The following is a 25,448-nucleotide window of genomic DNA, read 5'->3' on the forward strand; positions in this document are numbered from 1 at the left end:
CGGCGTCATGTGATTCCCGGCAAGTTCGCGCCGGAAGGCTCATTCGGCCCAAAAAGAACTTTTGGCCAGCTTGGGGGGACCTCCTGACCCCCCCAAGCTGGCCAAAAGTTCCTTTTGGGCCGAACGAGCCTTCCGGCGCGAACTCGCCGGGAATCACGTGACGCCGCGTCACTCGACGTGGCGCCGACGTCACATGCTTCTCGCCAAGGATTGCAGAAATGGCGTCCTCACTCCTCGCTCGATCACCAGGGAGTTGTGGTAAGTCTGGGGGGGAGGGATTAAGGAGGGTGAGGGGGTTTAAATTTTTTTTTTTGCACATATGGACATATACCCAACTCATTTAATTTTTTTTATGTCCATATTGGCCGCAAATGGGACCCCCTTTGGACATATGGACATATGGACATAAACTTTTGCTCTGCACATCCCTAGCAGCTGTGACCACCTCCTTAATCCGCGAAGCTGGTTCACCCTGCTTCCTTCCCCCATGAAGGACAAACAGGCGATCCATCTTTCAGAAAGGTTCAGAAACCATCAGATACCACACAACAAGTCGTTCTACACCCAAGCGATGCAGGAGGTGACAAGGAAATGGATTGATTTAAATTAATTCCAAGCCACTTTAGGCTAGAAGGATGGACCAGGATGCAGCTCTCTGCCCCTGGAGTCACCTGAAGGAATGGCTACCGGCAAGACAAGGCCTGCAGCTCGGAAACTCGATGTGCAAAAAACATATAACAACCAGGAACACTGTCTTCAAGGTTAATAACCACAAGGAAAGACTACGCAGAGGTCAGAACGCAGGGCCTGACAAATAATCTAGCACCAGATTAAGGGTCCACAAGGGAACCGGCAACCGCAATGGAGGCCGAAGATTCTTCACTTCCTCTGAAACAGGCAAGAGCCACAACCTGCACCTTCCAGGAATTAAGGGCCAAACCTTTATTTATCCCATCCTGCAAGAATTCCAGAAGGAGTAGGATCCTAACTGAATGAAGAAGGATACAGAGGTCCTCACACCAGGCCTCAAACGCTCTCCAAACCCGCACACAGGTTCAGGAAGTAGAGAACGTGCAAGCGTGGAGTAAGGTGGCAATCACGGCAGAAGAATATCCTCGCTTCAGCAGGAAAACCCTCTCAAGGGTCAAACCGCAGCACAGAACAGAGTCGGATCCTCATGAAGAACTGGTCCCTGATGCAACAGATCCACCTGCGTTGGAAGGGTAACGGGGGTCTCCACCAGGAGTCTTCACAGATCTTCAAACCACGGCTGCGTGGCCCAGTCTGGTGCCACCAGAAGTACCAACCCCCTGTGGCCTTCAATCTTGCAAACTATCCTGCCCAGCAAGGACCACGGAGGAAAGGCATAAAGCAACTTGTATGAGAGGATCTATGCAAATATCTGCATCTGCTGGCAGGGGAGCATCACCTGAGTCCATCTGTCTACTCGCTAGGAAACGTAACACATCCCCCTCACTTATATCTCTCCTCCATACCCATCCTTCACCTGTCTACTCGCTAGGAAACGTAACACATCCCCCTCTCACTTATATCTCTCCTCCATACCCATCCTTCACCTGTCTACTCGCTAGGGAACGTAACACATCCCCCCTCACTTATATCTCTCCTCCATACCCATCCTTCACCTGTCTACTCGCTAGGAAACGTAACACATCCCCCCTCACTTATATCTCTCCTCCATACCCATCCTTCACCTGTCTACTCGCTAGGAAACGTAACACATCCCCCCTCACTTATATCTCTCCTCCATACCCATCCTTCACCTGTCTACTCGCTAGGAAACGTAACACATCCCCCCTCACTTATATCTCTCCTCCATACCCATCCTTCACCTGTCTACTCGCTGGGAAACGTAACACATCCCCCCTCACTTATATCTCTCCTCCATACCCATCCTTCACCTGTCTACTCGCTAGGAAACGTAACACATCCCCCCTCACTTATATCTCTCCTCCATACCCATCCTTCACCTGTCTACTCGCTAGGAAACGTAACACATCCCCCCTCACTTATATCTCTCCTCCATACCCATCCTTCACCTGTCTACTCGCTAGGAAACGTAACACATCCTCTCTCACTTATATCTCTCCTCCATACCCATCCTTCACCTGTCTCCTCGCTAGGAAACGTAACACATCCCCCCTCACTTATATCTCTCCTCCATACCCATCCTTCACCTGTCTACTCGCTGGGAAACGTAACACATCCCCCTCTCACTTATATCTCTCCTCCATACCCATCCTTCTCCTGTCTACTCGCTGGGAAACGTAACACATCCCCCCTCACTTATATCTCTCCTCCATACCCATCCTTCACCTGTCTACTCGCTGGGAAACGTAACACATCCCCCCTCACTTATATCTCTCCTCCATACCCACCCTTCACCTGTCTACTCGCTAGGAAACGTAACACATCCCCCCTCACTTATATCTCTCCTCCATACCCATCCTTCACCTGTCTACTCGCTAGGAAACATAACACATCCCCTCTCACTTATATCTCTCCTCCATACCCATCCTTCACCTGTCTACTCGCTAGGAAACGTAACACATCCCCCTCTCACTTATATCTCTCCTCCATACCCATCCTTCTCCTGTCTACTCGCTGGGAAACGTAACACATCCCCCCTCACTTATATCTCTCCTCCATACCCATCCTTCACCTGTCTACTCGCTGGGAAACGTAACACATCCCCCCTCACTTATATCTCTCCTCCATACCCACCCTTCACCTGTCTACTCGCTAGGAAACGTAACACATCCCCCCTCACTTACATCTCTCCTCCATACCCATCCTTCACCTGTCTACTCGCTAGGAAACGTAACACATCCCCCCTCACTTATATCTCTCCTCCATACCCATCCTTCACCTGTCTACTCGCTAGGAAACGTAACACATCCCCCCTCACTTATATCTCTCCTCCCTACCCATCCTTCACCTGTCTACTCGCTAGGAAACGTAACATCCCCCCTCACTTATATCTCTCCTCCATACCCATCCTTCACCTGTCTCCTCGCTAGGAAACGTAACACATCCCCCCTCACTTATATCTCTCCTCCATACCCATCCTTCACCTGTCTCCTCGCTAGGAAACGTAACACATCCCCCCTCACTTATATCTCTCCTCCATACCCATCCTTCACCTGTCTACTCGCTAGGAAACGTAACACATCCCCCCTCACTTATATCTCTCCTCCATACCCATCCTTCACCTGTCTACTCGCTAGGAAACGTAACACATCCCCCCTCACGTATATCTCTCCTCCATACCCACCCTTCACCTGTCTACTCGCTGGGAAACGTAACACATCCCCCCCTCACTTATATCTCTCCTCCATACCCATCCTTCACCTGTCTACTCGCTAGGGAACGTAACACATCCTCTCTCACTTATATCTCTCCTCCATACCCATCCTTCACCTGTCTACTCGCTGGGAAACGTAACACATCCCCCTCACTTATATCTCTCCTCCATACCCATCCTTCACCTGTCTACTCGCTAGGGAACGTAACACATCCCCCCTCACTTATATCTCTCCTCCATACCCATCCTTCACCTGTCTACTCGCTAGGAAACGTAACACATCCCCCCTCACTTATATCTCTCCTCCATACCCATCCTTCACCTGTCTACTCGCTAGGAAACGTAACACATCCCCCCTCACTTATATCTCTCCTCCATACCCATCCTTCACCTGTCTACTCGCTAGGAAACGTAACACATCCTCTCTCACTTATATCTCTCCTCCATACCCATCCTTCACCTGTCTACTCGCTGGGAAACGTAACACCCCCCCCCCCCCTCTCACTTATATCTCTCCTCCATACCCATCCTTCACCTGTCTACTCGCTAGGAAACGTAACACATCCCCCCTCACTTATAGCTCTCCTCCATACTCATCCTTCACTTGTCTACTCGCTAGGAAACGTAACACATCCCCCCTCACTTATATCTCTCCTCCATACCCATCCTTCACCTGTCTACTCGCTAGGAAACATAACACATCCCCTCTCACTTATATCTCTCCTCCATACCCATCCTTCACCTGTCTACTCGCTAGGAAACGTAACACATCCCCCTCTCACTTATATCTCTCCTCCATACCCATCCTTCTCCTGTCTACTCGCTGGGAAACGTAACACATCCCCCCTCACTTATATCTCTCCTCCATACCCATCCTTCACCTGTCTACTCGCTGGGAAACGTAACACATCCCCCCTCACTTATATCTCTCCTCCATACCCACCCTTCACCTGTCTACTCGCTAGGAAACGTAACACATCCCCCTCACTTATATCTCTCCTCCATACCCATCCTTCACCTGTCTACTCGCTAGGAAACGTAACACATCCCCCCTCACTTATATCTCTCCTCCATACCCATCCTTCACCTGTCTACTCACTGGGAAACGTAACACATCCCCCCTCACTTATATCTCTCCTCCATACCCATCCTTCACCTGTCTACTCGCTGGGAAACGTAACACATCCCCCCTCACTTATATCTCTCTTCCATACCCATCCTTCACCTGTCCACTCGCTAGGAAACGTAACACATCCCCCCTCACTTATATCTCTCCTCCATACCCATCCTTCACCTGTCTACTCGCTGGGAAACGTAACACATCCCCCCTCACTTATATCTCTCCTCCATACACATCCTTCACCTGTCTACTCGCTGGGAAACGTAACACATCCCCCTCACTTATATCTCTCCTCCATACCCATCCTTCACCTGTCTACTCGCTAGGGAATGTAACACATCCCCCCTCACTTATATCTCTCCTCCATACCCATCCTTCACCTGTCTACTCGCTAGGAAACGTAACACATCCCCCCTCACTTACATCTCTCCTCCATACCCATCCTTCACCTGTCTACTCGCTAGGAAACGTAACACATCCCCCCTCACTTACATCTCTCCTCCATACCCATCCTTCACCTGTCTACTCGCTAGGAAACGTAACACATCCCCCCTCACTTATATCTCTCCTCCATACCCACCCTTCACCTGTCTACTCGCTAGGAAACGTAACACATCCCCCTCACTTATATCTCTCCTCCATACCCATCCTTCACCTGTCTACTCGCTGGGAAACGTAACACATCCCCCCCTCACTTATATCTCTCCTCCATACCCATCCTTCACCTGTCTACTCGCTGGGAAACGTAACACATCCCCCCTCACTTATATCTCTCTTCCATACCCATCCTTCACCTGTCTACTCGCTGGGAAACGTAACACATCCCCCCTCACTTATATCTCTCCTCCATACCCATCCTTCACCTGTCTACTCGCTGGGAAACGTAACACATCCCCCCTCACTTATATCTCTCCTCCATACCCACCCTTCACCTGTCTACTCGCTAGGAAACGTAACACATCCCCCCTCACTTACATCTCTCCTCCATACCCATCCTTCACCTGTCTACTCGCTAGGAAACGTAACACATCCCCCCTCACTTATATCTCTCCTCCATACCCATCCTTCACCTGTCTACTCGCTAGGAAACGTAACACATCCCCCCTCACTTATATCTCTCCTCCATACCCATCCTTCACCTGTCTACTCGCTAGGAACGTAACACATCCTCTCTCACTTATATCTCTCCTCCATACCCATCCTTCACCTGTCTACTCGCTGGGAAACGTAACACCCCCCCCCCCCTCTCACTTATATCTCTCCTCCATACCCATCCTTCACCTGTCTACTCGCTAGGAAACGTAACACATCCCCCCTCACTTATAGCTCTCCTCCATACTCATCCTTCACTTGTCTACTCGCTAGGAAACGTAACACATCCCCCCTCACTTATATCTCTCCTCCATACCCATCCTTCACCTGTCTACTCGCTAGGAAACATAACACATCCCCTCTCACTTATATCTCTCCTCCATACCCATCCTTCACCTGTCTACTCGCTAGGAACGTAACACATCCCCCTCTCACTTATATCTCTCCTCCATACCCATCCTTCTCCTGTCTACTCGCTGGGAAACGTAACACATCCCCCCTCACTTATATCTCTCCTCCATACCCATCCTTCACCTGTCTACTCGCTGGGAAACGTAACACATCCCCCCTCACTTATATCTCTCCTCCATACCCACCCTTCACCTGTCTACTCGCTAGGAAACGTAACACATCCCCCTCACTTATATCTCTCCTCCATACCCATCCTTCACCTGTCTACTCGCTAGGAAACGTAACACATCCCCCCTCACTTATATCTCTCCTCCATACCCATCCTTCACCTGTCTACTCGCTGGGAAACGTAACACATCCCCCCTCACTTATATCTCTCCTCCATACCCATCCTTCACCTGTCTACTCGCTGGGAAACGTAACACATCCCCCCTCACTTATATCTCTCCTCCATACCCATCCTTCACCTGTCTACTCGCTGGGAAACGTAACACATCCCCCCTCACTTATATCTCTCTTCCATACCCATCCTTCACCTGTCTACTCGCTAGGAAACGTAACACATCCCCCCTCACTTATATCTCTCCTCCATACCCATCCTTCACCTGTCTACTCGCTGGGAAACGTAACACATCCCCCCTCACTTATATCTCTCCTCCATACACATCCTTCACCTGTCTACTCGCTGGGAAACGTAACACATCCCCCCTCACTTATATCTCTCCTCCATACCCATCCTTCACCTGTCTACTCGCTAGGGAACGTAACACATCCCCCCTCACTTATATCTCTCCTCCATACCCATCCTTCACCTGTCTACTCGCTAGGAAACGTAACACATCCCCCCTCACTTACATCTCTCCTCCATACCCATCCTTCACCTGTCTACTCGCTAGGAAACGTAACACATCCCCCCTCACTTATATCTCTCCTCCATACCCACCCTTCACCTGTCTACTCGCTAGGAAACGTAACACATCCCCCTCACTTATATCTCTCCTCCATACCCATCCTTCACCTGTCTACTCGCTGGGAAACGTAACACATCCCCCTTCACTTATATCTCTCCTCCATACCCATCCTTCACCTGTCTACTCGCTGGGAAACGTAACACATCCCCCCTCACTTATATCTCTCCTCCATACCCATCCTTCACCTGTCTACTCGCTGGGAAACGTAACACATCCCCCCTCACTTATATCTCTCTTCCATACCCATCCTTCACCTGTCTACTCGCTAGGAAACGTAACACATCCCCCCTCACTTATATCTCTCCTCCATACCCATCCTTCACCTGTCTACTCGCTGGGAAACGTAACACATCCCCCCTCACTTATATCTCTCCTCCATACCCATCCTTCACCTGTCTACTCGCTAGGGAATGTAACACATCCCCCCTCACTTATATCTCTCCTCCATACCCATCCTTCACCTGTCTACTCGCTAGGAAACGTAACACATCCCCCCTCACTTACATCTCTCCTCCATACCCATCCTTCACCTGTCTACTCGCTAGGAAACGTAACACATCCCCCCTCACTTACATCTCTCCTCCATACCCATCCTTCACCTGTCTACTCGCTAGGAAACGTAACACATCCCCCCTCACTTATATCTCTCCTCCATACCCATCCTTCACCTGTCTACTCGCTAGGAAACGTAACACATCCCCCCTCACTTATATCTCTCCTCCATACCCATCCTTCACCTGTCTACTCGCTAGGAAACGTAACATCCCCCCTCACTTATATCTCTCCTCCATACCCATCCTTCACCTGTCTCCTCGCTAGGAAACGTAACACATCCCCCCTCACTTATATCTCTCCTCCATACCCATCCTTCACCTGTCTCCTCGCTAGGAAACGTAACACATCCCCCGTCACTTATATCTCTCCTCCATACCCATCCTTCACCTGTCTCCTCGCTAGGAAACGTAACACATCCCCCCTCACTTATATCTCTCCTCCATACCCATCCTTCACCTGTCTACTCGCTAGGAAACGTAACACATCCCCCCTCACTTATATCTCTCCTCCATACCCATCCTTCACCTGTCTCCTCGCTAGGAAACGTAACACATCCCCCCTCACTTATATCTCTCCTCCATACCCACCCTTCACCTGTCTACTCGCTGGGAAACGTAACACATCCCCCCCTCACTTATATCTCTCCTCCATACCCACCCTTCACCTGTCTCCTCGCTAGGAAACGTAACACATCCCCCTCACTTATATCTCTCCTCCATACCCATCCTTCACCTGTCTACTCGCTGGGAAACGTAACACATCCCCCCTCACTTATATCTCTCCTCCATACCCATCCTTCACCTGTCTCCTCGCTAGGAAACGTAACACATCCCCTCTCACTTATATCTCTCCTCCAAACCCATCCTTCACCTGTCTCCTCGCTAGGAAACGTAACACATCCCCCTCACTTATATCTCTCCTCCATACCCATCATTCACCTGTCTACTCGCTGGGAAACGTAACACATCCCCCCTCACTTATATCTCTCCTCCATACCCATCCTTCACCTGTCTACTCGCTAGTAAACGTAACACATCCCCCTCTCACTTATATCTCTCCTCCATACCCATCCTTCACCTGTCTACTCGCTGGGAAACGTAACACATCCCCCCTCTCACTTATATCTCTCCTCCATACCCATCCTTCACCTGTCTACTCCCTGGGAAACGTAACACATCCCCCTCTCACTTATATCTCTCCTCCATACCCATCCTTCACCTGTCTACTCGCTAGGGAACATAACACATCCCCCCTCACTTATATCTCTCCTCCATACCCATCCTTCACCTGTCTACTCGCTAGGAAACGTAACACATCCCCCCTCACTTATATCTCTCCTCCATACCCATCCTTCACCTGTCTACTCGCTAGGAAACGTAACACATCCCCTCTCACTTATATCTCTCCTCCATACCCATCCTTCACCTGTCTACTCGCTGGGAAACGTAAAACATCCCCCCTCACTTATATCTCTCCTCCATACCCATCCTTCACCTGTCTACTCGCTGGGAAACGTAACACATCCCCCCTCTCACTTATATCTCTCCTCCATACCCATCCTTCACCTGTCTCCTCGCTAGGAAACGTAACACATCCCCCCTCACTTATATCTCTCCTCCATACCCATCCTTCACCTGTCTACTCGCTAGGAAACGTAACACATCCCCCCTCACTTATATCTCTCCTCCATACCCATCCTTCACCTGTCTACTCGCTAGGAAACGTAACACATCCCCTCTCACTTATATCTCTCCTCCATACCCATCCTTCACCTGTCTACTCGCTGGGAAACGTAACACATCCCCCTCTCACTTATATCTCTCCTCCATACCCATCCTTCACCTGTCTACTCGCTGGGAAACGTAACACATCCCCCTCTCACTTATATCTCTCCTCCATACCCATCCTTCACCTGTCTACTCGCTAGGAAACGTAACACATCCCCCCCTCTCACTTATATCTCTCCTCCATACCCATCCTTCACCTGTCTACTCGCTAGGAAACGTAACACATCCCCCCTCACTTATATCTCTCCTCGATACCCATCCTTCACCTGTCTACTCGCTGGGAAACGTAACACATCCCCCCTCACTTATAACTCTCCTCCATACCCATCCTTCACCTGTCTACTCGCTAGGAAACGTAACACATCCCCCCTCACTTATATCTCTCCTCCATACCCATCCTTCACCTGTCTACTCGCTAGGAAACGTAACACATCCCCCCTCACTTATATCTCTCCTCCATACCCATCCTTCACCTGTCTACTCGCTAGGAAACGTAACACATCCCCCCTCACTTATATCTCTCCTCCATACCCATCCTTCACCTGTCTCCTCGCTAGGAAATGTAACACATCCCCCTCTCACTTATATCTCTCCTCCATACCCATCCTTCCCTCCCTCCCCTCACTGTCCCTCCTCACTCACACTCACTGCTGCTCAGTTATTCTCTTTTCCAGAGACTCGCTCACCCTTTCCTCACACACATCTCACCGCTGGACACTTAAATCTCTCTCTCTACCACACACTTTGTTCCTGCCTCCTCCCCTCTGTCTTTTGCTCACTCATTTCCCCTGCTCCCTCCCTTCACACACATCCCTCTCCTGCCCCTGCTCTCTTTCTCTCTCACACCTTAGCAGTGCCTCTCACTCCCTGCTGAAGCCCTCCAGAACCAGCACCGGGACCCTGGGGGCCTGCAGTCTTGCTTTCCCCATTGCCTCCGTTGTCCCTGAAAGAAGCCGTTCTGCCTTCATCAGGAAGTGCCCAGGTACAGAGAGAGTGCAGGGGGCACAGGACAGGCAGGGCAGTGCCTGTGACCCTCATCACTGCTACTGCCCTGTGCCACTGTCACCTGCCTCCATGTCCTAGTGAACAGTCTGATTCGGTCCTGGCTTTATCCAGGTGCATGCTGGGATTTGTGGTATGGAGGGCATCAGCTTCCCCCTCTGGGGGCAATGATGCAGGGCACAGTTACTTTGTCTCTTTCGGTGGGAGAGCGGGCTGGTGCCCCTCTCCCGGGCACTTTCGTACGGTCTGAAATAGGCCCTCTGGGGGCAATGATGCAGGGCACAGTTATTTGTCTCTTTCGGTGGGAGAGTGGGCTGGTGCCCCTCTCCCGGGCACTTTCGTACGGTCTGAAATAGGCCCCTCTGGTGGCAATGATGCAGGGCACAGTTATTTGTCTCATTTTCGGTGGGAGAGTGGGCTGGTGCCCCTCTCCCGGGCATTTTTCTGTACGGTCTGAAATAGGCCCCTCTGGGGGCAATGTCCCTCCCTCAGCTGAAAGCAAGAAGACACTGGGAGCAGAGAGGGGCAGTCTGAAGCCCTATGTCCTGCAGCTCAGGAGTGAGAGCCACTGACCAATAGGATTGCTAGAACCTGCCAGTGAGGAGAGCTTCGGATAGGCTGAATGGATGAGGAAGTAACCAATGACAGGAGCCAATGAGGGCCATGGGATGGGTAGGGAGCCAATAACAGTTAGATGTGGGTGTGTGAGGAGCCAATCAGAAGTGTGAGCTCATGTTTATTAATGTTTCTCCTCTCTGCAGTTGGCGTGACTCTGGATCCTGAAACCGCTCATCCTCGGCTCCTCCTGACTGACGATGGGAAAACTATGGAACGTGGCGGCACAGGAGAGAACCTGAGAGAGACTCCACTGAGATTTAACATTTCTCCCTGTGTGCTGGGGCGTGAGGCCTTCACCTCGGGGAGACATTTCTGGAAGGTGGAGGTGGGGGACGGGAGAGCGTGGGAGCTGGGGGTGTGCAGAGACTCTGTGTGCAGAAATGGGTGGATCACAATATCACCTGAGGCGGGATACTGGGCAGTGGGGTTGTGGCGTGGAGGGGGATACTGGGCACTCACCTCCTCCAAGACCAAGCTCCGCCTGCATGAGAGTCCCCGGGCTGTGGGGATCTTCCTGGACTATGAGGCAGGAGAAGTTTCATTTTACGATGCAGAGAATAAATCTCATCTCTTCTCCTTCTCTGACCCCCTCACTGGCCCTCTCCTGCCTTACTTCTGTACCCTCGATGATCCTCTGAGGATCCGGCCAGTGCCAGTGCCAGACTGGGAGGGAGAGCGCGGGGCTCAGGGGTATCAGCTGCGGTCTCTGGGAGATGTTGAGAGGGGGAAAGGAGGCTCCAGATTTGTGTTAAACCTGTGAATGAAAAATCACTGCCCAGCAAGAGGAGAGGACCTGAGAGAGTGGGAGGTGAGGAGTTAGGGGCTGGGAGGTCTCAGTTACCCAGGGGGTAATGAAATGGCCTCCTAATGAGAGTCTGCAGGGAGGGCCGCAGGTCAGAGGAGGGGGAGAGGGGCTTTTCTCTCTAAATAAAATCAGTTGGAGGGGAGGGAAGGATTCCTTGCTTGGGGGGGAGTTAGTGGATGTAACGGGATAGATTTAGATGATTAATTTGGGGCTGAAAATGTCCCTAAAGATAAGCAACTGAGATTAGCCCAGGCCCCTGCCTGCTCAAGACTTTGTACAGGGACCTCATGTAGAGTAAAATACCTGGGGAGCAAATCATTAAGGAGGAGTGGAGGAGTCACCTAGGGGTGAGAGCAGCTACAAACCAGGGCTCAGATCCTGCTGCTGCTCCCTGTGACCTTGTGCAAGTCCCTTCCCCCTCCTTTACCCCAGGCTGTGAGCCCTCTCGGGACGGGGAGATAGGGACAGCACCTGCAGGATAGGGGCAGCCAGGACTGATGGCTCCTTACAGAAACCGTCACACAGATAATACTCTCCAGACATCAATGGGATTAAAACAAGGCCGCAGCTTTATTAGTAATTAAATCACCAGAGCCAAGGTCAGCACAGATTCCCCATCCCAAGGAATCACCTGCCACGCCCCAGCAAGATGACCCCCTCACAGGCCCCCAAACCTGCAATATCCAGCAGTATCCCCCCCGCTAACCGGGACCCCCACCACAGCCCAGCAAGATGACCCCCTCACAGGCCCCCAGACCTGCAATATCCAGCAGTATCCCCCCGCTAACCGGGACCCCCACCACAGCCCAGCAAGATGACCCCCTCACAGGCCCCCAAACCTGCAATATCCAGCAGTATCCCCCCGCTAACCGGGACCCCCACCACAGCCCAGCAAGATGACCCCCTCACAGGCCACCAAACCTGCAATATCCAGCAGTATCCCCCCCGCTAACCGGGACCCCCACCACAGCCCAGCAAGATGACCCCCTCACAGGCCCCCAAACCTGCAATATCCAGCAGTATCCCCCCGCTAACCGGGACCCCCACCACAGCCCAGCAAGATGACCCCCTCACAGGCCCCCAAACCTGCAATATCCAGCAGTATCCCCCCGCTAACCGGGACCCCCACCACAGCCCAGCAAGATGACCCCCTCACAGGCCCCCAAACCTGCAATATCCAGCAGTATCCCCCCCGCTAACCGGGACCCCCACCACAGCCCAGCAAGATGACCCCCTCACAGGCCCCCAAACCTGCAATATCCAGCAGTATCCCCCCGCTAACCGGGACCCCCACCACAGCCCAGCAAGATGACCCCCTCACAGGCCACCAGACCTGCAATATCCAGCAGTATCCCCCCGCTAACCGGGACCCCCACCACAGCCCAGCAAGATGACCCCCTCACAGGCCCCCAAACCTGCAATATCCAGCAGTATCCCCCCGCTAACCGGGACCCCCACCACAGCCCAGCAAGGGGTCCCCAACCACGAGCCCGAACCCCGTCACATGCAACTAACGCCAGAGTCACGAAAGCAGATTCCCAGCTCTAAACCCTGCCCCACAATCATCAGGGCTCTGGTAACTCCAGCACCGGGAGGGGGTCGGGTGGAGAATCCTCACAGCCCCCTCACCCCCCCACAAGCGACTCCAAGGCCTCCTGAATAGAGTTAAGGAATAAATCCCTTAAAATAGTTGTCCCAAGCCACCATCTTCCCTTTAACCCAGTGTGAACACCATCACCCTAACATCTACCACTTCCTCGACCTCATTCAGCCCACGACCTCTTCTGGACACGGATTCAATATTGCATACTGTGTAAATATTCTCTGTAAATGCGTTTTATTGTGTAAATATTCATGACCCTTTTCTTTCTTCTTCCTCCTCTCCCAGTTGTAAACTTCCTTGTTCATTGTAACTACTATTTCTGCACCAGTTTAGTAGCTTGAGTTCTCGGTTCAATGCACGACTTGTTAAATGTAAACCGACTTGATGTGACCTCTGGTCGTGAAAGCCGGTATAGAAAATAATAAAATAAATAAATAAATAAATCATTGCCCTCATTAGACAGGTGAACACCGTCCCTGCCATAAAGGCCCGGACAGACATCCCAGGACCAGATGTGAGTAACATGAATCCCACCGTGCGCCAACAACCAGGACCCAATCTGCTTATTCAGTTTAACCCTACTGCAGCCGCGAATCCTCAGATCCATGCAGGCAGGCCTTGGGATAATGTCCGACCAGATTAATGTTATATTAGGCGGCCACGATGACAACGGCACAGCCAAATCCTTTCGGACTGCGCCCAGCAGTTGACGACAGGACCAGTCCCCCAAGTCATTGCCACCAAGGTGAACGAGCAGAACCGCCGGAGGCGTCCACTTGGATAGCGAGGAGCGCACGAGAGGGAGGAGCTGCTTCCATCGCATCCCACGGAGCCCGAGCCACTTCACACGGACTCCATGCAGAGCAAACTAAGGTGAGGGCCGTAAGCTCCTTTCATGTCCCAGAGATGCACCAAACAATAAAGGAATGGTCAATCAGCCAAACCCTCCTCTCAGCCTGCCGCAAATCTGGAAAACAAAATTAATGCAGGAAGCAGACCATGAAACTACATTTGCCAGATCTTTCCTGATTAGGAAAGAGAATACCTATACATATCTATCTATCTATATATTAGGTATTCTCTTTCCTGATTAGGGTAAATGGCTTCCTCTAGTTAATGTATTTTAAAATTCACTTTTAAGGTTTTATCAGATATCAAACCCTTTAGGAAAAACTTAAAGGCTTTGTTATTTTGGGAAGCTTTTCCTGAAAGCTAGTGAATATTATTTGAAGATTTATCTGTTATTGTATTATGTTTCTGATATTTTACTATGTAATGTATAATTTTAATATGTTTATATATGTGCAGCACTCTGCTTAGCATGTGCCAGTATAAGTGGAATAAAAATATTTATATAAATAAATAACCCTCCGTAAAAGAAAGAGAGAGAGATTGTAAGTGACCACACCAGAAATACAGTACTTCTCTAATAAAGGCATTCAGACCTTAACAGGAACACTGAGCAGAGTTCAGAGGGAGAATCTGCAACCAAAGGTGAACTAATTTTACTTTCAAAAAGGGAAAGTGTTTTTCTTAAAAATTTGAAACTGTTTATTGGGTTGGACTATTTTAAGCAATGTAAATTATTATATATTTATGAAGTTAACTAAGTTCTGGAATTTATTACCAGAGGATGTGGTGAAAGCTGTTAGTATAGCTGCGTTTAAAAAAAGGTTTGGACAAGTTCCTGGAACTTAACAATCATTAAGGTAGAGTTACAGAAATCCACTGAAAAAAAAGGGTCCCTAGCCTCAGGAGACCCTGGGGGGTCATTATCCCAGCGCAGGAAGGTCTGGGGGGAGACCAGGGAACTTCAGGGTTGCAGGAAGGGAAGTACCAGGGAACGCAGAAGGAGCCCAGGAGTTCCGAGGAAGTATCAGATGCTGAGGAGACCCAAGAAAGGAGGGGGGTCTGCAGAATCCTGGATCAGTGGAGCAGAGAGCCCTACGGGAGAAGGCCACAGCCTGTTGGCTGATCAAGCAAATCAGCCAGAAGCTCACCAAAGAAAGAGAGAGAGAGGACCTGAGAAGATCTGCAGTATGCTATAGGTACTTGCCCCTAAGAGCTTACCACTTTGGGGAAATGTGCCAGGTGACAGAGCTGTATCTTTTGATTTCTGTTGTCTGTGGTGTTCTCTTTGGGTTTTCCTGTCACCACTTTCAATAAAGATTTTTATTTTGAACAGACCTGGAGCAACGAGTGATTTTTTTTTCTGGCACGGTTGGCCGGTGCGCAGAAGAGTCCCAGAGAGAAGAAAGCAGCCTCTGCTCCTCACTGGGATTTCTGGGCCTCACATGCAAGATTGTGCATTTCTGCATTAAATCTTGGTTACCGGACTCTTCAGCACTCAGGAGGGTTCACTGGGGGCAGATCTTAGTATCAGCAGCAAAGGACAGCAAGAGAGCATCCGTTTTACATATCTGTAACTTTACATATCCCTTCCAAAAGGGGCGCCAGGCAATATTTAAATTAGGGGTATTTTGGAGATTGCAGCTCTGTGTTTCCCAGCAGATCTGTCCTTTCTGCACCATTTAGCGCCATCTCGTGGTATTTTGTAGATTGCAGCTCTGTGTTTCCCAGCTGATCTGTCCTTTGTGCACCATTTAGCGCCTTCTTGTGGTCCTGCAGCAAAACACATTCTGAGTTTCCCAATGGTGGGAGAAAACAATAAAAGCAAGAAGCACAGAGAACACAGATTTCTGGCAAGCATATAAAGGAAATGCATAAAACATTACATAAAAAAGCGGGTATTGCATATTGTGCATAACAGAAACCATTGGTACAGGCGGAAACAACGTCTGAAGAGATACAGCTCAAAATTGTGTAATTCTGTAATTAATCGGTAGGAAAAGATGCACCGTGGAAGGCTGCACTGGCGTGAATAAAAACCAAGACCACACAGCCACTTAGTAATTTCAAAGAAGCCCAAGATCGACCGAAAAGCTGCTGCGAGCAGGGAGGCCACTGTCATTTAAAGAGAAAAGAGGCAGGGGAAGCCACCAAAAGAAAGTGGCCAATCATGGAGGAGTCACGTGAAATAAATCCGCCAATACTGACAGAGACAGAAAACCTATGAGGGGGGAGCCAAGCGACCTGATAGGAAACTTAAAGATATGAAATGCATGAAAGCGGACCTGAAAGAGAACTCAAGGATCTGATTATGTGGTAAAGATGGACCTGAAAGAGAACTCAGGGATTTGATTATGGGGTAAAGATGGACCTGAAAGTGATCGCAAGGATAATGAGCTGTTTAACAGAGACATAAAATAGAATTTAAATCCGAGACTTGGTGGACCTGAAAGAGAACTAAAGCATAATGAGATATTTGAAAACGAAACCTGAAAAATGTCCGATTAAGAAAACGTAAAGGGGGAGAGTGAGCTTTAGGACTTCGGAAAGACGCGCCCCATGCGCTACATTAGTTAAAAGCAGTGCGCTTTAGAGATCGCGGGGTAAGAAAGCTAAATATTCATAAAAAGGATATAGAATACGTCCCAAAAGCAGACGGCAAAAACGTGTGAAAGCGATAAACCGGTGAAAAATTACCAGTTTTAAACGCGTCTTTTTTAATCCCTAAGTCCTCTTTTTGGCTCACGCTCCCATTTACATTTTCTTCATCAGTTCTCTTTCAGGTCCGTTTCCTCCTATCTCCTAGCTTTAAGTTCTCTTTCAGGTCGGCAGGGGCAGCTCATATCCTTATATTCCTTTAAGTCCTTAAGCAGCCAATTGTCCTTAGGTTCTCTTTCAGGTCCGTTTTAACCATGTCATGGTCTTCAGATTCCCGTTCATAGGTTCCCCCCCCTCTTTGTCACTATTGGTGGGTTTACATCATGTGACTCCTCCCTGATTGGCCACTCTGCGAGTCTTCCCTTTAAATTACACTGGGGTCCTTCCTCTCGGCAGCTCCCGCTGGATCTCGGGCCTCTCTGAAATTAGTAAATGGTCTGTGCTCTTGGTTTTATTCACCCGAGAGCAGCCTTCCCCCGTGCATTTAGTGCTGTTCTATTAGGAGAGGTTTATTTAAAATATTTCTAGGCTGCTTATAGCAAACATTTTGTACTAAGCAGATTACAATATAAACATTCATCATAATAGGTTTACCTCATGATCATTGTTATTCAGTTTACTCAGGGCTTTCTGAGGGCCGAGGCCACATCAAATGTACTTTACAATAGGCCTAATACCCAATGTCTTTTTTGCAGGGTTTTCTTGTTGGCATCAGTGCAGTGCATGTAAAAGTAATATACCTGCTGCTGTGATATTTTTACCTCTGAATGCTATGAATATCTGTGCATTTATAATAAGGGATTGTACATGAAAAGTTGTTTTCATTGTGCATTGTGCATGTTAGTGTGTAAAGTGTGCCTGGTGCAATCTGGAGAGAGTGTGCCACACACAGCCCCCCCCCCTCCCCCCATTCATCAATTCCCACTTCTCCAGGAGGCAGCTTGTTGTGTTTCTGGGAGTGTAGTAGGGTTGCCAGCTTCCAGGTAATATTATCAGTGATGCACTTTCTGCCACTTCTTTGGGGATTCTGACCTTTGCTTTCCCCTTTCAGTAGCATTTGAAATCACCGGAAGGGCCTCTGCCTCCCATCACTCTCTCAATTTGACCTCTTGTGCTTTTGGGGCAGGGGGTGCCCTGTTATCCCTTGCCTCAGGCAGCAGATTGCCTTGAGCTGTCCCTGGTGCTAGCTTTTTTTCTGCCCTGTGGGAACATTTACTGTGCTTTCCTCCACCTTCAATTCATTCAGTCTTCCCGGCCTGTTAAAAAAAAAAAAACAAAGAAAACTTAGTTCCCACCAGAGTATTAAACTTTAAATATAGATTTGTGTTCTTGGGTAAGTATTGATTGTCTGTGTTTTACTGTTTCTTTTTATTGCTAAGCCAACTACACCCCCCTCCCCTTCAGAATAATCCTTTCTTTTTTGTTTTATGTATTCCTGTGTATTTTTTATATTTTTGAATTGTGCTTACTTTTCTTTAATTGCATTTGTAATGCTATTGTAGAAAGTTCTTTATCAACACATTTAAAAAAACCTGACACCCTTCCAGCCCATGATTGGATGGAGGAGGGTGAGAGGTATATACAGACTTCCTCTTCTCTCTCTCTCATATATGCACAATCTGTAACACACATTCATTCTCTAAACCACATGCTTACTCACACACGTCCTATCTCTCTCATATATGCACAATCTGTAACACACATTCATTCTCTAAACCACATGCTTACTCACACACACCCTCTCTCTCTCTCTCTCATATATATGCACAATCTGTAACACACATTCATTCTCTAAACCACATGCTTACTCACACACATCCTATCTCTCTCTCTCTCTCTATCATATATGCACAATCTGTAACACACATTCATTCTCTAAACCACATGCTTACTCACACACGTCCTCTCTCTCTCACAAACATGCACTCTCTCTGTCACTCTCACACACGCTCTCTTCCTCTGATTTTTATAAAATGTGATGTGCCTGCCTTCTTGGCAAATCTCAAGACTCTCCATGTGTCGGATTCATTCTTTGGAGCTCTGCTCATCCTGCTGCAGAGAAAATCTTCAGCTCTCTGATCCCTTTCCATTCCACACGCTCCTCCCGCGGTGTGCGCTTGCCACTGAATCCTGATGTTCCAAAATTGTTTTCCTCCCAGGGCAGATTGGGCCGGTTGCACTGGTCACGTGGTTATCTCTGCTCCTGATGAGGGATGGCCGCAGAACCCGACGCGGCTGGAAGGAAGTCTCGGCGGGGCCGCGACGATGCCCAAGCTGACGCAGCTCAAAGAAAGGCCTACGGGCTCGGCAACAGGAGGCATCTGGTGGTTGCAGGGCCGCTTCCTCCCCCTCCGGTAGTAAATGAGCAGCGCGGGCTGAGCCAAGGCCCAGAAGAGAGGACGACGCCTGAGAGGTTTGTGTATGTGTGAGAAAGAGAGAACTTGCATGTGTACATGAGAGAGGATAAAGATTGTGTGGCCGCCTTCACCCAAATCCACAACAATCTCTGGGAAATCAAAAGATGCTGGGTGTTTATTTAATGGTACGGAGAGCTGGATATTTAATTATCTAATTTTTTTTTATTTTAAATTTTGGGGGGGTGTTTCATGTGTCTGCTGATTTGAAATTTATTTTGGTGTTTGGGAAATATTAGACCAAATTTATGTGACTTTTTAAATCCTTAGGGGCCCAGTATTGAAAGATGGCCCTTTTAAGTGACTTGGCTGGAAATAGCTTATCCTGCTAAATTACACGGTGTATTCAGTGGCACGGCTGTGTCGCTGACCATACGCATATATATTTGTACTTAGCTGTATCGGTTATAACCATCTAACGCAGCTGGTAAACTTTTATGTGGCTAAGACAGAATATTGCTACTTAGTTGCATAAGTTATGCAGATAAGTCACTCCGCCCCCCAACTTATGCAGCTAACTTTTTAGACATATAAGGGATTTAGGTGGCTAAGCAGCCATTAATGTTCAGCAGCCGCTACTTAACCACACAAGTCCTACTTATCTGGCTAAGTAGCGCTGAGCGAGCTTTGAATATTGGGTCCCCTATGTTTGTCGGCTGTTGAGATATTCATTCTCTTCTTTTAATATTATGAATGATGTCTTATATCTCTTGATTTTATTGCTTGATGAGTTGTGTGAGTAGTAATTGTTTTTCCATTGTTGCACTGCATAATACAGTCGGGCCTGTTATGGTTATTAGAGCAGGTTTGAGAGCGAGAGAGAACGAGTGAGCCAATGAGTACATGTTTGAGCCAGTGGGCCTGTGTGTGAGTATAAAAGAGTAATTTAGCATGAGTGTGTGACACAGTGAGCATGTCTGTGAGAAAACATGTGCTCTGGTGAGCATAGGTGTGAGAATGAATGAATGATGGAGAAGAAAGTCTGTGCATATCTCCCACCCCTTACTAATCCATGACCATCTCAGGGGGACTGGAATCTAAAGTTCCTGGATACGGAGAGCAGGGGATTTATTTTAGCTTTAATTTTAATTATTGGGTGGTATTTGCTGTGTCTATTTTGAAATAGTTTATCGATGTTTGTTTTTTCAATTTCCCAAACAGTTATAAGTTTGTAATCATTAGATGTTCTTTTCATCAGTTATTTAGAAATATTTATTCTTTCTTTGAGTTTGGTTTTACTATTACGATGCTTTATATTTCTTGATGTTTAGTGAGGAATATGTTTTTCCATTCCACACAGTCTGGCATGTTTCGGTTTCAAGTTCAGATTTTGTCTGCGTGTTTCTAGTTATACTTTAGTATTTATTCATTTTGTATTTGGCGAGGGTCTGTCTGTGTTCTGCAGGTGCGACTAAGGTGAGGTCTTCTGCTAAGCAGACTTGTGGGGTGGCCCCAACCAATCTGCATGGATGGAATGGGGGGGGGTCCTGCAGCTTTGCTTACTCACTGCTGGTCGGAGAATGCTCTATTTCTTAGTTATTTAGGGAAAATGTGACATTTCCTTTGGAGATATTTGGCTTAATTCTGCAGGGTTCAGAGAGGACTTGGCGTGTTGATGCAGGTGCTGCAGAGAGAGGGAATAAGATACCCCGAGGGCTGGTTTTGAAAAATTCCCCCGGGCTGATATTTTCCCACAATCCGCCTCTGTTTCCTCCATTTCTATGCGATGTTGAGCAGTTTTTGCTTTTGTGTTTGTTTTTTTTTGCTTATATAGCATGGTCTGTTGCACAGACTGGCAGACAGGCAGGTTATGCAAACCCAGGCTGAGTTTACCGGCGTCAGACTTCATAACCGGCAGCCCGGCAAGCGACCCCAGCGTGACCCCCTAATTTACATATTGCATGGTGCCCCCCCCTTGTAGGCGCCATGCGTGCGTTAAGAAAGCGAAGATTATTGCATCGGCCCCTTAATTTGGTCAGACATTGTTCTTAGGCCTGTCTGCATTGATTTGAGGATTTGGGGTCGTAGTAGGGTCAACTTGAACAGACAGGGTGCTGGTTGGTCATGCATGGGGGGGTTCACGATACACACATTTCGTCTTGGGGTGCCTGTCCCAGCCTTTATGGCAGGGACGGTGTTCACCTTTCTAATGTAGGTAATGATCTACTCCTCAGTTCTATTCAGGAGGCCTTGGAGTCTGCTTTTCACCTCGTTTAGGCCGCATCTTTAATGTGGGGGGTGAGGGGGCTGCGCAGATTTGGCCATGTGACCCCCCCTCCCTATGGTGGAGTTACCAGAGCCCTGATTCTTGTGGGGCAGGGTTTAGAGCTAGGAATCTGCTTTTGTGACTCAGGCATTAGTTGCATGTGACAGGGTTCAGGCACGTGGCTGGGCTGTGGTGGGGGTTCCTGTTAGCGGCAGGATACTGCTGGATATCGCAGGTTTGGTGGCCTGCGAAGGGATCATCTTGCTGGGATCAGGCGGATGATTCCTTAGGGTGGGAAAGAGAGAATACCTATCTATCTGTTTATCTATCTATTAGGTATTCTCTTTCCTGATTGGGTACTTGCCAGGTTCTTATGGCCTGGATTGGCCACTGTTGGAAACAGGATGCTGGGATTGATGGACCCTTGGTCTGACCCAGTATGGCCTGTTCTTATGTTCTTAAATGCTTCCTCTAGTTAATGTATTTTATCATATTTTTATTATACTTTTATTAGTGTTTATTTGTGTTTTGCAAGTTCCGGTCATCTTTTTGCAGGTCAATATACAAAAGTTGGAAATATTACAGAAGAGTTAATTGCAGATAATTTATGTATCAGATTGTATTTATTCTCTGTTCTATCCTCTTATGGCTCACATTAATCTGCTATTGTAAAGATGTGGAAGTGTGATGCATGGACTCAGAGTGTGCAGGAATGGCTCCGTGTTTACATTGGGCAAGCCCCTGAGGTAGTCCTGTGTGCATGCAGGTGATAGGACCCTAAGATAACTTCCAGTGTAGACCCCAGTGAGATTAACCCCCAGGGAGAAGGCCAGGGTGTGCGTCTGAACCCAGAGCAAAGACTTGGTGAAACAGAAAGATGGAGGTGGGATTAGAGCCTGTGAATGTGAGGAGGGGTCTCAGTGACACATGAGAGTGACAGAGAGGGGATTAGAGCCTGTGAATGGGAGGAGGAGTCTCAGTGACACATGAGAGTGACAGAGAGGGGATTAGAGCCTGTGAATGTGAGGAGGGGTCTCAGTGACACATGAGAGACAGAGAGGGGATTAGAGCCTGTGAATGTGAGGAGGGGTCTCAGTAACACATGAGAGTGACAGAGAGGGGATTAGAGCCTGTGAATGTGAGGAGGGGTCTCAGTGACACATGAGAGTGACAGAGAGGGGATTAGAGCCTGTGAATGTGAGGAGGAGTCTCAGTGACACATGAGAGACAGAGAGGGGATTAGAGCCTGTGAATGTGAGGAGGAGTCTCAGTGACACATGAGAATGACAGAGAGGGGATTAGAGCCTGTGAATGTGAGGAGGAGTCACAGTGACACATGAGAGTGACAGAGAGGGGATTAGAGCCTGTGAATGGGAGGAGGAGTCTCAGTGACACATGAGAGTGACAGAGAGGGGATTAGAGCCTGTGAATGTGAGGAGGGGTCTCAGTGACACATGAGAGACAGAGAGGGGATTAGAGCCTGTGAATGTGAGGAGGGGTCTCAGTGACACATGAGAGTGACAGAGAGGGGATTAGAGCCTGTGAATGGGAGGAGGAGTCTCAGTGACACATGAGAGTGACAGAGAGGGGATTAGAGCCTGTGAATGTGAGGAGGGGTCTCAGTGACACATGAGAGACAGAGAGGGGATTAGAGCCTGTGAATGTGAGGAGGGGTCTCAGTAACACATGAGAGTGACAGAGAGGGGATTAGAGCCTGTGAATGTGAGGAGGGGTCTCAGTGACACATGAGAGTGACAGAGAGGGGATTAGAGCCTGTGAATGTGAGGAGGAGTCTCAGTGACACATGAGAGTGACAGAGAGGGGATTAGAGCCTGTGAATGTGAGAAGTGGACTCAGTGACACATGAGAGTGACAGAGAGGGGATTAGAGCCTGTGAATGTGAGGAGGGGTCTCAGTGACACATGAGAGTGACAGAGAGGGGATTAGAGCCTGTGAATGTGAGGAGGAGTCTCAGTGACACATGAGAGTGACAGAGAGGGGATTAGAGCCTGTGAATGTGAGAAGTGGACTCAGTGACACAGGAGAGTGACAGAGATGTGATTACAGTCTGTGAATGTGAGGAGGGGTCTCAATGACACATGAGAGTGACAGAGATAGGATTAGAGCCTGTGAATGTGAGGAGGGGTCTCAATGACACATGAGAGTGACAGAGATGGGATTAGAGCCTGTGAATGTGAGGGGGGTCTCAGTGACACGATTGCCAGAGATGGGACTAGAGCCTGTGAATGTGAGGAGGGGTCTCAATGACACATGAGAGTGACAGAGAGGGGATTAGAGCCTGTGAATGTGAGGAGGGGTCTCAGTGACACATGAGAGTGACAGAGAGGGGATTAGAGCCTGTGAATGTGAGGAGGGGGCTCAGTCACAGGGTGAGAGGGACAGAGAGGGGATTAGAGCCTGTGAATGTGAGGAGGGGGCTCAGTCACAGGGTGAGAGGGACAGAGAGGGGATTAGAGCCTGTGAATGTGAGGGGGGGTCTCAGTGACACGATTGCAAGAGATGGGACTAGAGCCTGTGAATGTGAGGAGGGGTCTCAGTGACACATGAGAGTGACAGAGAGGGGATTAGAGCCTGTGAATGTGAGGAGGAGTCTCAGTGACACATGAGAGTGACAGAGAGGGGATTAGAGCCTGTGAATGTGAGGAGGGGTCTCAGTCACAGGGTGAGAGTGAGGGGATTAGAGTGAGAGAGAGGGGATTAGAGCCTGTGAATTTAAGGAATGGACTAATATTTCCTATGCAGGTGGCCAGTCCCATTTTGAATATTTGGAGGCCTGGGGGTTATTTTTTCATACATGGAGGGTTTTTAGGGGAGGGGGTGGTGCCTGAACATGGGATCAATGATTACAATATTTTGTCACTGAGGCCACTTCACGGGGCAGTGGAAGGGGACGTTTTTAGACTCAATCTGTGCCTGTAAAAGAGGACCCTGGAATACTGGGAGGCAGATTTTCATGCAAGCCAGGGTAATAGATGCAACGTGAGCTGCACCTCCAGCGCTGTGGCCCTCTTTCCCTGGGAGCGTCAGACGCTGACCCTTGTCCTCATGCTCCAGAGGCCACATTAATCATTATAAGGATTAGATGATGCCTTAGCAGGGTGGGGAGGGATTTCCAGGCAGAAACTGCACCTGTGCTACAGCAGTACAAAGTCTGCCCAATCCCACAGGTCCCCTCAGTTACTTTCACTCTCACCCAGACTGAGGAGGAGGAGGCAGGTTTCAGGGAAAGTTAATCTTATGCTCTAAAAGGAGAGGAAGATGGTGACTGAACTCCTTCCCTTTAGAAAGCTTTGATATTTATACCTTTAAATGGACAAATATATTCCTCTTTAAATATTTCCAAATTGCTGCGATGTGAAGGAGAGGAAGGGAGACCGGACACGTCCTGGGGGAGCTGCACATCTGTAACTTCAGAGATTCTCTCACTGGGAAGATTCAGCGCCAGAGGTAAGAGACCCCCAAACTCCCCGATCCCTCGCCCAGGAGCCCCTCAGTAGAGCTGTAGAGGGGGAGGAAGGGGGATGGGAAAGGGAGTTGATGCTGGGAGTGACTGGGTGTGTGCTGGGTGTGAGAGAGCCCTGGGGTGGGGAGGGAGGAGAGAACCTCTCAGTAGAGCTGTAGAAGGGGTTTTACTGTTGGGAGTGACTGGGTGTGTGCTGGGTGTGAGAGAGCCCTGGGGTGGGGAGGGAAGAGAGATCCCCTCAGTAGAGCTGTAGAAGGGGAGGGATTTTGCTGCTGGGAGTGACTGGGTGTGTGCTGAGTGTGAGAGAGCCCTGGGGTGGGGAGGAAGGAGAGATCGTCTCCCCTCTGAACACCCTCTCACATCTTTTCAGTGAGATCTCAGAGCTGCGGCCCCACAGGGCTCCTTGCTATAGATACAGAGGGGAGATGGTGGTGGTGCAGGGCGGTGCTCGGATGTGATCTGCCATCTCTGCTTCAGTGACTCAATATTATTTATAAAGAAGTTACCATTTTATTAAGAATGAATATACATTTCCCTGACCCAGCCTG

General features: G+C 49.0%; 1 protein-coding gene and 1 pseudogene across 4 annotated transcripts in view; both read left to right on the forward strand.

Moving 5' to 3' along the window:
* The window catches only part of LOC115081943 (butyrophilin subfamily 1 member A1-like), a 46,342-nt gene extending 33,863 nt beyond the window's left edge, over positions 1–12,479 (forward strand). For all 4 annotated transcript variants that reach the window (XM_029586188.1, XM_029586189.1, XM_029586186.1 and 1 more), the window contains one exon: positions 11,025–12,479. In XM_029586188.1, coding sequence (XP_029442048.1) covers positions 11,025–11,641 — 617 coding nt within the window. In that variant the 3' untranslated portion in view covers positions 11,642–12,479. The remainder of the gene's footprint in view (positions 1–11,024) is intronic.
* A 12,158-nt stretch (positions 12,480–24,637) lies between these two features.
* Positions 24,638–25,448, forward strand: part of LOC115081944 — a 43,851-nt pseudogene continuing 43,040 nt past the window's right edge.

Source organism: Rhinatrema bivittatum, unplaced genomic scaffold, assembly GCF_901001135.1.
Source record: "Rhinatrema bivittatum unplaced genomic scaffold, aRhiBiv1.1, whole genome shotgun sequence".
Taxonomy (NCBI): domain Eukaryota; kingdom Metazoa; phylum Chordata; class Amphibia; order Gymnophiona; family Rhinatrematidae; genus Rhinatrema; species Rhinatrema bivittatum.